Source organism: Neurospora crassa, linkage group VI, assembly GCF_000182925.2.
Source record: "Neurospora crassa OR74A linkage group VI, whole genome shotgun sequence".
NCBI classification, from domain to species: domain Eukaryota; kingdom Fungi; phylum Ascomycota; class Sordariomycetes; order Sordariales; family Sordariaceae; genus Neurospora; species Neurospora crassa.
The window spans coordinates 2,474,591-2,489,145 of record NC_026506.1 but is presented as its reverse complement, the minus strand read 5'-3'; the positions used below and the strand labels follow the sequence as shown (position 1 = coordinate 2,489,145).

General features: G+C 54.6%; 3 protein-coding genes across 3 annotated transcripts; 1 reads left to right on the top strand and 2 right to left on the bottom strand.

The window, feature by feature from the left end:
• Window positions 1-232: 232 nt before the first annotated feature.
• Window positions 233-5,535, bottom strand: NCU04024 (hypothetical protein). Its single transcript, XM_952546.2, has 2 exons — window positions 2,626-5,535; window positions 233-2,559 (listed from the first exon to the last, which is right to left on the bottom strand). Exons 1-2 carry the CDS (start codon window positions 4,997-4,999, stop codon window positions 533-535), a joined length of 4,401 nt encoding a protein of 1,466 aa, XP_957639.1. The 5' UTR covers window positions 5,000-5,535; the 3' UTR covers window positions 233-532.
• A 430-nt stretch (window positions 5,536-5,965) lies between these two features.
• NCU04022 (C2H2 finger domain-containing protein) lies at window positions 5,966-8,521 on the top strand. Its single transcript, XM_952544.3, has 2 exons — window positions 5,966-6,491; window positions 6,556-8,521. The coding sequence occupies exons 1-2, from the start codon at window positions 6,340-6,342 to the stop codon at window positions 8,171-8,173; spliced, it is 1,770 nt and encodes a 589-aa protein (XP_957637.1). The 5' UTR covers window positions 5,966-6,339; the 3' UTR covers window positions 8,174-8,521.
• Window positions 8,522-8,765: 244 nt separating this feature from the next.
• On the bottom strand, window positions 8,766-14,525 carry NCU04021 (ABC transporter). Its single transcript, XM_952543.2, has one exon. The coding sequence runs from the start codon at window positions 14,181-14,183 to the stop codon at window positions 9,195-9,197; it is 4,989 nt and encodes a 1,662-aa protein (XP_957636.2). The 5' UTR covers window positions 14,184-14,525; the 3' UTR covers window positions 8,766-9,194.
• Window positions 14,526-14,555: the final 30 nt, after the last annotated feature.

The following is a 14,555-nucleotide window of genomic DNA, read 5'->3' as shown; positions in this document are numbered from 1 at the left end:
TTCGAGTCCGGCTTTGGGTGTGGGCCTAGCTTGCACAGCTCGCGTAGTTTGTTGTGCCGTTCGTATGGTTCGATATGCATGGCAAGAGAGGAACCAGATGGTGGAGCAAGAGATGGTAGACGAGCGACGAGCAGCCTGAGTTGATGTCAGCTACATAATGGGATAATCAAGGGAGAAGTTGATGGTGAGAGACAGACATACCCTGCCTCGTTGAGCGAGCAATCGCGATATAGAGGAACGAGTGAACAAGTTTATTATCAAAATAAAGTCGTGCAAAGAAGAGGAAAGTATATCACAAAGTCAGAATTCCAAATTGGACAACGCTTTTCCTCTCCCATTCCGCTATGTAGATAAGTGCTTCTTCCAACCAGCAGCCTTCCAATTATCCCAGTAGCGAATCCTGCTGGAACAGGTTACGCTACTCCGTATCATACCTTCGCTTTCTGCCATTATGTATAGCCCGTCATTTTTTTTCCCGTACTATTTCCACACCACCACACCCCATCACCGCGAACTCGACAGAGAAAAAAGGTCAGGCAAATCCGAAACCCTGGGCATTCTCCAACGCCATAGCCAGCCTCTCCCTCAACATCTCCTTATCTTTGTACTCCGGTAGCAGAAGGATACCGTAACACGTATAAGCGGTGGGTAGTCTCGGAGCCTTTTTCTTCTTCTCTTTTGGTGCTTCCTCATGCTGCTCCCCACTGCCGCCGCGGGTGCTGGGACGTCTTGCCCGATGACTAAGAGAGCTTCTTTCGCTTCTCCGTCTTCTGTGTCCATTAGCTGAGGCAGTAGAGGGTCTTTGCGCCGGCGTCGCCGGCTGCGGCGGCGGCGTGTTTTCCTGCTGTTGCTGCCTTGCATCATCCTCGGCGGCGTTGTTATTGGTGGTGGCAGAACCCTCAGGAGCCTCCTGGGCCTGAGCTTGGGCCCGAGCCCGAGCATGGTCCTCGCCACTATCTTCAATAACGACCTCGCCACGACGAACCCCATCGTCCTCCTCTTCCTCTTGCTCGTGCTGCCCCCAGAAATCCTCCTCTTCGGAAGTATACTCATCAGTGCTATATTCACCTTGCACCTCCCACCCCTCGTCCGTAGTATATGGCTCTTCATCTTCTTCATCTTCTTCATCCACATCAGTATAATCCTCCTTACCGTTTCTCTGAAGCGTGAAAACCAGGTTCTTGACGCCTCCGACCGGCAATCTGTCGCTGGCCGTGACGAACTCCAGCAGCCGCCTCTTCATCTTGTCGTCGTACTTCTTCACAATGCTCCAGAAATCGCGGACCGTTCGGTGGGATGCGTCCCAGTCTACGTAGCGCGTGTACCGCTGGAGTTCGGCGATGTCGATCTCCTGTACGCCTTCAACTACGGATTGCAGAAGCGAGGGGGTGAGCAGTGACAGGGACTTGGGGTGGAGACAAGTGCGGAAGCCGCGCGCAAAGGCCTCGAATTGCGGGCGGACGGATACATCGGTCAGGTAACGGATGTAATCAGACACGAACTGCTCACGGTTGGCAGCTGTGACGAGTGGTGCTTCTTCTTCAAGTGGGAGGGCAGAGGCGGAAGACGAGGCATCACTGAGTCTTCGAAAGGCAGGGGAGAATTGAGGCCAGGGTTCTTCCCGAGAGAAGGCATCCGTTTCGGCAGCCGACTTGCCGCTGCGAGAGGAAATGGGTGGAGGCGGAGGCGTCATGAGCTTCGTCACTTGTTCGCCGAAGCTCTCAACCGAGAACTCGTAAGTGCGAGCAAACACATCTTCGACGGAACCACCCATCTCCTTTTCATCCCAGTCGAGGAGCATGGTTAGCCCGCTGACTAGATCTGGCCAGCCGTCTGCGATATGGTCGAGGTCGGTAACGGGTTCGCCAAGGAGTTTGGCGTAAAGCGCCTTGGGGAAGGTGACTGGAAGGGTGAGGCCATTGTAGACGGCTAGAGACATGAGCAGTCCGATAAGCTCAAACTTCCATTCCTCCACCACGGATCCAGGCTGAAACCATGTCATCTTGGTTCTCTCATCTACCGTGAACGCGCCATAGTCAGGGTTCAAGGCCTCTGCCATCGCCAGGCGGAAGAACTCCTGCTGGACACCACCAGAGTCGAAACCTTCTTCACCAGCACGCTCACCCAGATGGATCTTGAGCGGCCGCATGATTTCCCGCGCCTCGCGCCGCCACAGCTGGTCGAAAGCATCCCTAATAACCCTATTGCGTCTGATTTCTAGGACAAGGTACTTGGAACTGGCAACCTTGAGCTTGTCCATGATCACCCGTTTATGGTGCTCGTTCATCGGGCTAGATCTACCCATATAGACCTCAAATCTCTCCTGAATCGAGGCCGATTGCTCGTAATATCGGTTCATGCGTGAAAGGTTGATGGATCGGAAGAAGCCCACTAGCGTGTTACTGTCGAACAGGTAAGGGAAATCTAGCAAGTGCAGCTTCTTGCGGGTAGAAGCGTGCGCGAGCCAGCCAACAGGAGCTTCCACTACGTCTAATCGATCAGCAAAGTACTTGGAGTGAAACTGCACGTCGCCGAGTAGGAGGTCCTCCCGCTTCTTGTCTATCGTTGAGTGGAAAGGTCAGTATTGTGAACAAGCTATCAAGAATGGGTCAAGAAATAACATACGCATAGTATCGATGAGGGCCAGGGCACCACCAAAGGGCCCATCTCCAGGCACCTCGGGGTTACCATCCCACTCTTTGATCATCACAGCTCTTGCCCAGTCAAGCAAAAGAATAGGAACGCGCGTTTCATGAACGGTGCGGTCCAGGAAGGGAAAGTTGAGGATGTACAAGGCATCCTCGTTCAAGTAATCTAGTTGCGCGAATAGGGGTGTAAGCACGTCGTGTTCTTTAGTATCATCGTCTGCAGAGTTGGACCTCTTCAGCTCATCAAAATAACGACGTGTGGGGATGGCTGCAAGAACCCGTTTAGCAAGACGAAGGGCCAGTTCGTCAGAGAAAGCATCCTCGTACTGGAGACACAGATCAGTGGGTTGAGAGGCTGGTGAGCCACTGCCAGCAAATATCAGGCCGTGCGCCCTTATTCTCGACATGTCATATAGCTGTCTATCGTCATTCACCAAAGGGGCCGCGGCGACCAAGGCGTGTAGACAAATGGACAAAAGCCGACCAGCCTCCTCGTTTGACAGTGCCTTCTCGGACTTGGGAAAAAGCTTTGTGGTTCGCGAACGAAGAGACTGGAGCGTCTTTGGCGGAGCGAACAGACTGGCAGCAGCCATCCACAGACTATGGAAGACTAGGGTGGGGCAAATTCGTGTCATGCGTAGCATGCAATACCACAGCGTTTCCGAATCGTAGAGTTGCCCGTTTGTGGTGAAAGATCGGATAGCTTGATGTGGATCACTCAACACATGGAAGAGAGATTGCTCCACAAACAGCTTCCATTCCAGTTTCATGTTGGGCGAACGAGCGCGTTTGGGTTCAATCTTCCTCTCCAGCTCCTTACGTTGATCCGCGTATCCCTTGTGGAACTTGGTAACTGCTCGTGGTTCCAGGATGTGGCTTTCGGCGGTGCCATCCTCCTGTATTACATCGCACAAAAAGTCGACGACCCGGGGATCGAGCCTTGACAAAGTCTGAGGCAGTATGTGATCATCCTCGGAATCGGATTCGATCTCAACTGCTCGTTTTCCCCCTTGAACGCCAGCAGCCCCGGACTCAGAGGTCACTTTTGACGGATGGTTCGATTCGTTGCTTTTGGAACCATCCAATTGCCCGCGAATGCCAGCCTTGGGTCTTAGATCGGCAGACTTGGGAGGCATCTTCTCTAAACTGACATGGTCAAAGTAGCCGGCCGACGAAAGCTGGGAGATGGGACGTGCAAGTGTCGAGCCAGCTGCCTTGAGACCTCGCAATCCTTTGTCTGCGGTACCGTTGGGGCGAGTATCCGTGGTGAAATGGTCAATCGATAGTTTGCGCTTAGGCTTTGGGCCGGATGGTGCCCGAACTCTTGCACTCGAGTTCCGGCGGTGGCCATTAGGGCGATGTGACTGTTGGCTTGGCTGTTCGCTTGCTGGCCTGACCTCTTTCACTGCCGTTTTCTCATTGTCCTCGTTTTGCTTCCATTCGCCATTCGTTTCTATATCCTTGGGCCTATCCTCCTTGAGAGGAGCGGGCGGTATGACTTGTCCAGTGCCCGGTTGTTGACTCGACGACCCGCTGTTTGAGGCTTTTGGCGCTCCAGCCTGATCATTTACTGGAATTGCCGGCTCGCTTGCTTCGTAGGCTTTTGCAAGTCGCGACATCTCTTCCATGGCAGCCGGGGTGAGCCACTCCATCATCTTGAAAGCAACGGTCCCAAACACATTTGCGGCGAAGGATCGGTAGTCTTTGCTTGTCGGCCTCTCTATCACCCTGAAACCTGGCCCATCCTTCTCTGCGAGTTGGGTTGGGCTTTTCGGTCGTTCCTTGTCCTTCCCACTGTCATTATTTGGTGTCTTGTTTCCTTTCCCGCCTCCTGTATTCTTGGGTGAACTTGCGTCGCCAGCAACATTGGGTCCCTTGGTGGAAAATGTTTTTGGAGCTGGCGAGAAACGAAGTGAGTTGAGAGCGGCCGGTGGTGCCTTGGGTAACCGCAACCCAGGACACAGTCCATTCTCAGGATTGTCCTGGCTCGCCAGGTAGATGGCCAAGGTCCTCGCGCTCGTGGTATTGTATCGTCGGATGGGTGCTCGGCCAGCAAGCCTCCTACGGCAAGTGAAGCATGTTGGAGTTGTACAGTTTTCGTTGCCGCAGCCCTCGCGGAGTTGGAAGATGAACTTTTGGACTAGAAGCTGGAAGTTGTGTCTTCGACTAGCCTTGTGAACAGCGTAGACTTTCCTGGGGTTGTCAATCTCCTCCACCAAGTCCCTCAACTCCTCCGGGGCATCCCATGGCAGTCTGGCAAAGCGCGCTTCCTCCCACAGGCCGGCCAGAACGTCTAACTCGGGGCTGTTGTTATGGGTAGCATCGGCTGGGCGGAGAGTATCTCGAGTCATGACATCAACTTGCGGCGTGATTTGGCGCGGGCGAGATAGGTAGGGAAAGCGAAGTGTCGCGATAGCAATGTACAAATTGTGACGGGATGCGATATGATATGATATGATGCGATCGTTTGCGATGCGATCGAGTACGTCGGCGCAAAGACAGCAGCAGCTCAAGGGTCGTCGGATGGAAGCATGGGGAGGTCCAGTCGAGATTGGTGTCGGGATAATCGGCGTCTATTTCGTCGCAATTCGCCGCACTTTCGGTGCCGTAGGTTCTAAGAGGCAATGTATGAAAATACTATCGTGGAAGTTGGAAGCAGCCGCCAAAGTGGAAGTTGGAGCAAGTCCGAGACCAGGAAAACCCCGGAGAATGGAATGTCGATTGAATCCGGGCAAGGCTGAAGATCGATGGATATTGGATGCGCCGCCAGTGCTGGGGGGGTCGGGTTCTGGTCATCAAACAAGTGCACAATGCCCCTGTTCCCTTGGTGGTGTCGCCTAGGGTCGCTTCTGCTGCTGCTGCTGCTGCTGCTGCTGCTGCTGCTGCTACCGCGACCGTTGGAGCCAAGCCGAGGGGATTGGAAAGCTCACCGTCACCGTGGCCGGCGTCAAAACCTCCCTGGGCTCATGAGTGAGGCGCACGGGCCTCCCCCAGAAATGCCCGCTGTTGAAGATAGCGAAGTCGTTGCCGGCGCCATCGGATTTCCGTTCCCCGTCGTCTGACTCAGCAGGGAAACTCCCACTGTGTGTGACGGGACTTGCGTCAGAATGGCTCACAATGGGGCTCCCCCTGCGATTTCAGTTTCCAGGGACTCTGTTTGCCCCACCAAAAGATTTGCGATTTAGCGGGCGGCTTTATTGGAGGGGCAGTGCCCGTCAGCGAGCCGCGGGCAGGCAAGGCAAAACCGCCACCAAGATTGGACATTTGCGTCGCTTTGTTTTCCTTCAGCGGATGCCTGTTAGTCCCCCACCCACTGACGCACCTTACCCATTGCGCCGGGTTATCAGTGCAGTAACAGCGACCAAAGTGTCCACCCGCCATTGGAAAATTTAGATAAACCACCACCGATTCTGGTCTCTTGTCAACATCATCACCGGACACCAGTCACCACCTCACTCGCCAGCAGACGAGTGATCCAGTGGCAAAAGAGAAGCAGCAGGAACTCCCCCCGGCTTTCTCATCCTTCGGGCCAACCCATCACGGCCCAAGCTTTACCCTACGAACCAGGCGCATATTGCCTGATTATTAATAAGAGAGAGGAACTTCTACAAAACCGATTCTCTTTTTTTTTCGATCCTCACGAGATCTTTCTTTGTCGCAAACACCATCATCTCCAAGCAACACCACCAAAATGGCTACTATTTCCGCCAGCAGGACGGTCCCCATGGCCGCCGATGTCTCGAGGATGGACCAGGGAACCACTCATCCGTTTACGTGCAACACTTGTCAAGTCGCATTCCGCAACATCGACTTGCAAAAGGGTCACATGCGCAGTGACTGGCAGTATGTTGTTTCCAAGAACCCCCATGATCTTGATTCTTAACAGATGACTGATCTCGTTCACTAGTCGTTATAACCTCAAGCGCCGCGTCGCATCCCTCCCGCCCATTTCCTCCGAGGTCTTCACCGAAAAGGTTCTCCAGTCCCGCGCCGAGGTTACCGCGCAAACAGACAAGGCCAGCTTCGAGATGACCTGCGAAGCTTGCTCCAAGACCTACTACAGCGAGAACTCGTACAAGAACCACATCAGCAGCAAGAACCACAAGATGAGGGCCGCTGCTTTGGCCTCGAGGGGCCCTGCCGCCATTGGGCGCACAAAGGCCGACGACGAGGTTAGCTCGGTTATGAGCTCGACTTTCTCTCTGGGCGAGCCCGCTTCAGAGGCCAAGTCCGAGGTCGATTCTGATGCCGAGGAGGAGTTCAACGAGGTTGTCGAGGGTATCAAGCAGGCCAAGATCGAGGAGACTGCCTCGCCCGTTGACCGTCCCGCCAACCCCCATCTCTCTGCCGCCGACCAGCATAAGGAGGACCACCCCGTGGAAGACGCTGCTGCTAGCGAAGAGCCCGAGACTTCCGGAACCGCCACCCCTACCCAGCCCGAAGCTGATGCCACCGTCCTCAAGCAGTGCTTGTTCTGCAACTACGAGTCCCCCACTCCCGCTCTCAACGCCACCCACATGGAGAGGATACACGGCATGTTTATCCCCGAGAAGCAGTACCTCGTTGATTTGGAGGGTCTTCTCGGTTCGCTCAGGAGACGTGTGTTTGAGCTGAACGAGTGTCTGATGTGCGGCAAGATGCGTTCCAACACTTTTGCCGTGCAAACGCACATGCGTGACAAGGGCCATTGCCAGATTCCTTACACCACCGAGGAGGAGCAGCTTGAGATTGGTGAATTCTATGACTTCCGCAGCACGTACTCAGACGGCGACGATTGGGATACCGAGGATGAGGAAGAGGAAGAGGAAGGAACTGGCGGCGCCAAGCTGGGCGGCAAGCGCGAAGCCAAGGTCGAGGTTGTCGAAGGCGAAGAAGGCGACGGTGAAGGCGGCGACGAAGAGGGCTGGGAGACCGACAGTTCGGCCTCGTCTCTCGACTCGGACGACCTCCACGCCGTGCCCGGTGAGGGCCACTATCACCAGTACGAGCGTCTGGCCAGCCACCGTCACCACTCGCGCGACGACCCGCGTCCCCACCGCCAGGCGGACGGCTTCCATGCTCACAGCAGGAAGGGCGTCAACGCCGTCTACTACGACGAATACGAGCTTCACCTGCCATCCGGCCGCTCCGTCGGCCACCGCTCGCTCAACCGCTACTTCCGCCAGAACCTGCACAACTATCCCACGCCCGAGGAGCGCCAGCAGCAGCTCCTTCTCGAAGCTGCCGGTGGTGAAGATGGCGAAGATGCAGAGATGCAGTACGACAGCGACGGCGAGCCGAGATTCAGGAGAAACATGGAGGTTCAGCTCAGAGACCGCAAGGCGCACGGCAGGCACGTCATCACGCGTGAGACAAGAGGTCTTATCGGCGCCAACGGTATCAGAGATGTGGAGAGCAAAGAGGTGCGGAAGGTGGTGGAGAAGGGTCGCCAGAGGGAGGTGGACTCGTATAAGCGCGCTGAGGTGGTGGGCATGAAGAAGCACTTCAAGGAGAGACACAGGAATCCTGTTTCTTACCTCAGGTGAGCGGTCATTGCTTGTTGCAACCCGTTTGTGTCCTGGGGTTTGGCTTGGGTTTCTTTCCTGTATGTTTCTGGTAAAATTTTTGCATGAGTTTTCTTTATATTATCGATACCATTTTATGCATCGTCGTCGTCGCTTCTACTACTTTGCAACGGTTCAGGATGATGGTGATAGTGACAGAGGTGATTTCTGGGAGTGCGCGGACATGGTCTTGTGATGCATAATAGACATGTAGACGCAGAAGCGCAAGAAATGGTTCATGGGTTTTCGTTTCAATGAATCACGGAATAGACTTCTGCCATACCCTGACGAAGTAGTTGTCAAATTAAATCTAATATGGACTGTCCAATACGGGTCGATTTGGCTGGGAAAGGCCATTACAAGAGTGTGATAGAAACATACTGATTAGAAAGCACATCGGCCCGAGTCCCCTAGGGGTTGTTCCATACAGGAACTGTCTAGCAGTTAATACCAAGGTTATAATAAAACGCTTGGATGCCTGATGCCTCCGCGGTGACGTACAATGATATATTGACGGTAACGTATTGCAAATATTCGTACGATCGTAACGCTGGATACAGCGAAATGGATTGCGGTCGATTGTAAGAAGGTCTAATATAGAATTCGTTTGTAAGATATTTGATGCGTAAAACCTGAAAGTGAAAGATTGGGTATATACAACAAAGCTGAACCCTCTGAAACCAAGAAGAAGAAAAAACCAATATGTGATGTGAATAGAACTTCCAAGCCAACCGAGGGTAACTTGACTGATATGCCGTGCATCATATAACCCTGAAATGTCGCTTGTGTTCATCATGCAATTATTTCTCTTTACACCATCTCTTCCATGTTTCAACTCCAAAACGCTCTCGCTCGCTTACTCACATTCTAGAACAGCGCTTGCAGCAGCAGCAGCATGGAAGAAATATAACCAAACATTACCATCAAATATCGAAAACTTATGTAAAGTCTGAACATTGTTCTTCACAAAATTTCCTCCCTTTCCCACATCACAACTTTTCCCCTAACTCCTCTTAAACCACCTCTTCAACCCCCTTTTCTTCCCCTCCTCCGGAGCCGCATACCCTTCCTCTCTAACATTATGCCTCCCCACGACCTCCAAGAAGACCTGATCCAACGTCGTCGGACTAACACTGAAATGCTCCACGCCCAATTCCTCCCTCTGCTCTTCAAGTAACACTACCAACTTGCCTATCGCGCTCGTCGTGCTTTGCTGGGTTTCCGTCTCCCTGATTTCTTCCGCTGCCATGCCCTTATCTGCCCGCTGGTTAATGATGCCAGTGGTGAGGGAAAGGACAACAGCGGCGGGTACGGAAAACCGCATCTGCCCGTGATATGTCTTCCCCTCCATCGCGGCGGCAGAGCCAAAGGTAGATTCAACCCAGGCGTGGATTTGCGCAATCCGGGCGTCCGACGTGCGGGGCGCGCCACGGCAGACGAGGTGGACGTGCAATGTATCGCCGAAGCGCTTGCGCAACGAGTCAACCGATCCCATGGCTAGCATGCGCTTGGCGAGGATGCCGGCTCTGCCCGCCAACGCGTCGGCTTCCTCCATGCTGTGGGTGGTGAGCAGGATCGAGCGGCCGGGCACGGTTTCGGCGAGGGTGCGCCACATGATGCGCTTGGCGGCCGCGTCCAAGCCGGAGGAGGGTTCGTCAAGCAACACCACCGTGGGGTTACCCATCAGAGCGATACCGAGAGACAGCTTGCGCTTGTTACCTCCCGATAGCGCACGCGCCATGCGGTCGCGGAATTGGGTCAGGCCGACGGCGCGGATGACTTGTTCGACGTTGTACTCTATGCCGGAAGCGGGGATGCCGCGCACGCGCGCGTAGAAGCGCAGATGCTCGAGAACGGTCATGGTGTCGACTGCGTCGAATTGGGGGCAGACGCCGAGGTGAGAGCGGGCGGCGGCGAGAGAGCGGGCGACGGAGGATTGTTCGACGAAGACGTCGCCGCCTGAATTATAGTCGGGCTTGACGTCGCCGCGTATGATGGAAATGGTCGTGGATTTGCCGGCGCCGTTGGGGCCTAAGAGGGCAAAGACTTGCCCGTGAGGGATGCCAAAGGTTACGTTGTCCACGGCTGTGTTGCGCCCAAAGGTCTTGGTTAGGTTGACGACCTGTAGACCGTCCGTGTTGTTGGTGCCGGCGACCCCGCTGCCAGTGGCGGTGGACTTGACGCGGACGAGCTCGTGGGCGACTTCTTCGTCAGAGATTCCGTCTGCTTCTTGGGCGACGGTGGGCGGGGCGGAGCGCGGCTTGCGCTTGAAGAGCTGCTTGAGGGTTGAGCAGGGGTTGCCGGCGTCGACCCAGACGAGGAGGATGAAGAGGATGATGGACTGAAGAATCAGATACAGGATCGGACCGCCATACTGGAGGATGCCACCCGGATACGAGGCGAGCTTGTCGCCGTCGCAGGCTGTTGAGAAAAGGTTTAGCGCGATGAAGAGGGCGCGGGTGAGCGAGCCGATGGGGGCGAAGATGGCTACGACAAAGTGCACCACGACGAGCATATCATCCACCCTGTCGACGGGGCCGTAGGTGATGGTGCACATGTAGGCGATCAGGTAGATGAGGAACATGACTACCTGGCCACCGGCGGTGAATGCGTAGGCCGAAAGCTGGTTGTTGCTCCAGAGCGAGATAACATAGGCCAGCAATATCGAGGCGAGACCGTAGAGGACGAAGATGATGAACAGATATCCGACGTGGTGCCAGACACTGGCCAGGCCGGCGAGCAGAGCCGTCATGATGGCGCTCGCGACGAGGACTATGAGGAAGTCGAAGGTGGTGTAGGCGAGCCAGAGAGGCAAGGGACGCACACCGTTCGAGTATTGCAAGCCACGCACAAACGAACGGCGCTCAACGTTGGGGTACAGAGCGAAGAAACCAGGGTAGGCACAAAGCGCCAGACTCATGTAGACAAGCATCTGGAGAGACTTGCCCGTGTCGGGAGCGAAGGGAATGTCAAAGTTGACAAACTGAGAAGCAATCGTGGTGTTGGACAGCATCATGTCGGTGATCCACTGGCCGAACCAAGCGGTGAACATCTCCACGCTGTCGGACCTGTAGGTCATGGTCGGGACAGAGTTGTCCTCCCCAAGCCAGACAGCGGCGGGAGTGATGTTCTTGCGATACTGCACCACAGCCGAGTTGAACTCATCCACAGTGTCAACCAGCGTGATGTTCTTGAACAGGTCCAGGGGGTTCATGCCAATACCCGGGGAGTTGCCGCTGCTGGTAGCGTTGTCCTGGGTAGCCATGTAGATGGGAGCAAAAAGACGGGCGAGGTTATTAGCCGAAAACTTGTCCGAGGGACCAGCTATCATGAAGAGGTCAAAATCGGAGGCGAAGAGGTTAGTTGCAACACGACGAGAAGACTGATCTGCAGGGCTGCAGCCAACAGGATCCTTGCCCATGACGAACAGAGTGACTAAACCAGCAGCGATGATGGGAATGGCAAATGCAGCGAGGGTCGGGAACCAGTTGCGCTTGAGGATGGTCATCCTCTTGCGGAAGAGAACTACCCCCTGCTTGAAATATCCGATACGCTGACCAGACAGGAGGTTAAGACTGGGCTTGGTTGTGTCGTCAACGGGGGCATTGTTAACCATCTCAGTCGAAGACTGTTTTTCCGTACTCCGTTGCGCGCCTAGGACAGCGGCGGTGCTTTGGAACTGGTCGAGTCTCGCGCCATCTTCCGCCCGAACCTCTTCAGCAAGTGACAAGAACACATCCTCGATAGTAGGACCAGAGAAGCGATAATCCGAGATGCCAGCAACCGCAAGCTCCTTGATAACTTGAGCTGCCGCGGCCGAGGTAGAGGCGATGTAGGTAATCTCCTCGGGGGAAACCTTCTTCTGGACACCAGAGACGTTGGGCGAGTTGGAGATGTACTTGGCGTTGTTCAGATGGATTCTGTATCCACCCATGCGGTTCTTGAGTTCGACAGAAGAGCCCTCGGCGCGGAGCGTGCCCTTGGACATGATGGCGATATGGTCAGCAAGAAGGTCAGCCTCGTCCAGGAAATGAGTAGTAAGAATCATGGTGCGATGCCCACGCTCGGCAAGGAGGATGTCCCAGATCTTGCGACGAGAAAGTGGATCGATACCGCTGGAGACTTCATCAATGCAGCAGACGGCGGAGCCACCTGTCAACATCATACCGAGCTGGAGCTTGCGCTTCTGGCCGCCAGAGAGAGTACCAGATCTTGCGTCAACCTTTTGGGCGAGATCAACGCCGCTGATAAGTTCCAAGATGTCCTCTTTGGTGGCAAGCTGGTTGGGAGACTTGAGCCGGTTGAAGATGCGAAGATGTTCCTCGACCGTGAGCTCGTCCCAAAGAACGTTCTTCTGAGGAGCAATTCCGAGACCGCCGGTGCCGTCAACGGTGATGCTGCCGCTGGAAAGCTTGTTGATGCCAGCGATAATGTCGAGCGTGGTACTCTTTCCGCTACCGTTGGCGCCAAGCAAAACGAGAATCTGACCACGACGGGCAGTGAGGGTCAAGCCATTGACAGCAATAACGGGCTCTCTCGGTTTGGACAGGAAGGAAAACATGTTGCGAAAAGGACCCGGCTTGTAAATCTTGGTGAAGCCATCCAGCTGGACGGCATTGTCGGGTCCTAGCTCCGAATTCTCGCCGTAGGCGATGTTGCGGGTGGAAGAAGTGGTTCCGTGGAGGTATCTCTCGATTATAGCACCGAGAATGGGATAAGCAAAGATCTGAACAATCAGGAAGATCCAAAACACGATACCGGCCACTTGCGAGGGGCTATCAGGAGCACTCTTGCCGAGGTTGGTTGCCATATCCTTGGCCTCAAAGCGTGCAAGGTAAGCGATGAAGTAGGTGTAATTGCACGGCATGAACAGCAAACTGAGGACGACAACCGTGGCAGTCTTGGGTGCCGTGATGATCTGGGCAATGACACCGAGCAGAATGTAAAGAATGACGATGGAGATACCACTGAGCTGTGCTTTTTTGAAGAAAGCCGCGCCCAAAATAGAGAAGGAAGCCAACGATAGACCAGCGAGAATATGGTAGATAATGAGGATACCAACGCTGCTGGTCCTGAAGACTGCCGCCCACATGATGATGGAGCTGACAATGTAACCAGGCAGGTACAGGAGGGTGAAGCCGAGATGATATGACAGCAGTCGCGCGGCCTGGCCCTCCCAGGTTCTCTTGGTGAACATCATGGCCTCCACCAAAGTCGACATGCCCGTCTCGCGCTCCGAAGCCATGAATCCAACCAGATGGTAGCAGACACCAATGACGCTGATGAGGAAGGTGACACCCAGGACGTTATATATGGTCTTTTGGTACAGCTGTCTGACACGGTCGGCGCGCTCCTCCTTGGTCAAAGAGGTGAAGGGATACTCGTCCTGTTCCTCAGGTAGCTTCTGCTGGCCATTGCGGGTGATGGCAGCATCGACAGCGCGCTGTAGAGGAAGCATATAGACCTGGGCATCGTTGTCATCCTTATCGACGTTGATCTTTCCGGTACCCAGCGCGCTATCGGCACGGAGCGTATAGTTCCAAATTCCACCAGAACCCTCATCAGGCGAAGAGTAGAAGACGACGGCGCCATAGCAAGGGGTGACGCCGCGTAGCGAGGCGCGACAGGTCCAAATTAAATCCTGCTCGGATTCGGCAATCGAGGCGTTCTTGCCGGCATCACGCACAACGGTGGCCAGCTCTTGGATGACCCGATCAATCTCTCCGCCGCGCAGGCCGTTGTTGACAAAGGCGACCGTGTTGCGGCCGGTCCCGCTGGAGGCTTGCAGGCCGTCGGAAAGAGAGCGCACAGGATGGACCTTACTGATGCCGAAAACGGCGTAGGGGACGAAGAGGTTCTTGGCGAAACTCAGGAAGGCGACAACAAGGACGGGAAGGACAAAAGCGCGGATAATTGTAGCGTTGGTGTGTCGGTTAAGGACGATGAGCAGATTCTTGCGCGTGAGCGTCCATGTTTGACTGAATATCGCCATGTTGGCGGTTAGTTCCGTCAGTGTGACTAGCGCCGCGAAGCCATGAGAACCGATATCTCAGCCCTATATTCTGGCGTTGAGCTATGGCGTACACAGGGGGTGGCTGCCGAAAAGTAGTTCTAGGTGTCACAACAGGATGATGAGATGAAAGTCGTTCGTCTGATCTGCGGGTTGGCGCAATGAGCCTCGGAGGGATTAGTCTGGTGTGTTAAAGGGGAAAAGTTGCAAAACTGTCGATGTGATAACTTTCAATGAACACAATAGACAATACAGATATAAGAGGCAAAAGTGCTAATAACACAGGTAGGGTTTGAAGAAATGGATGGAAGGGGGGCAAGGGGGGTTGACAGAGAAAAGCAGATTGATGAAGGC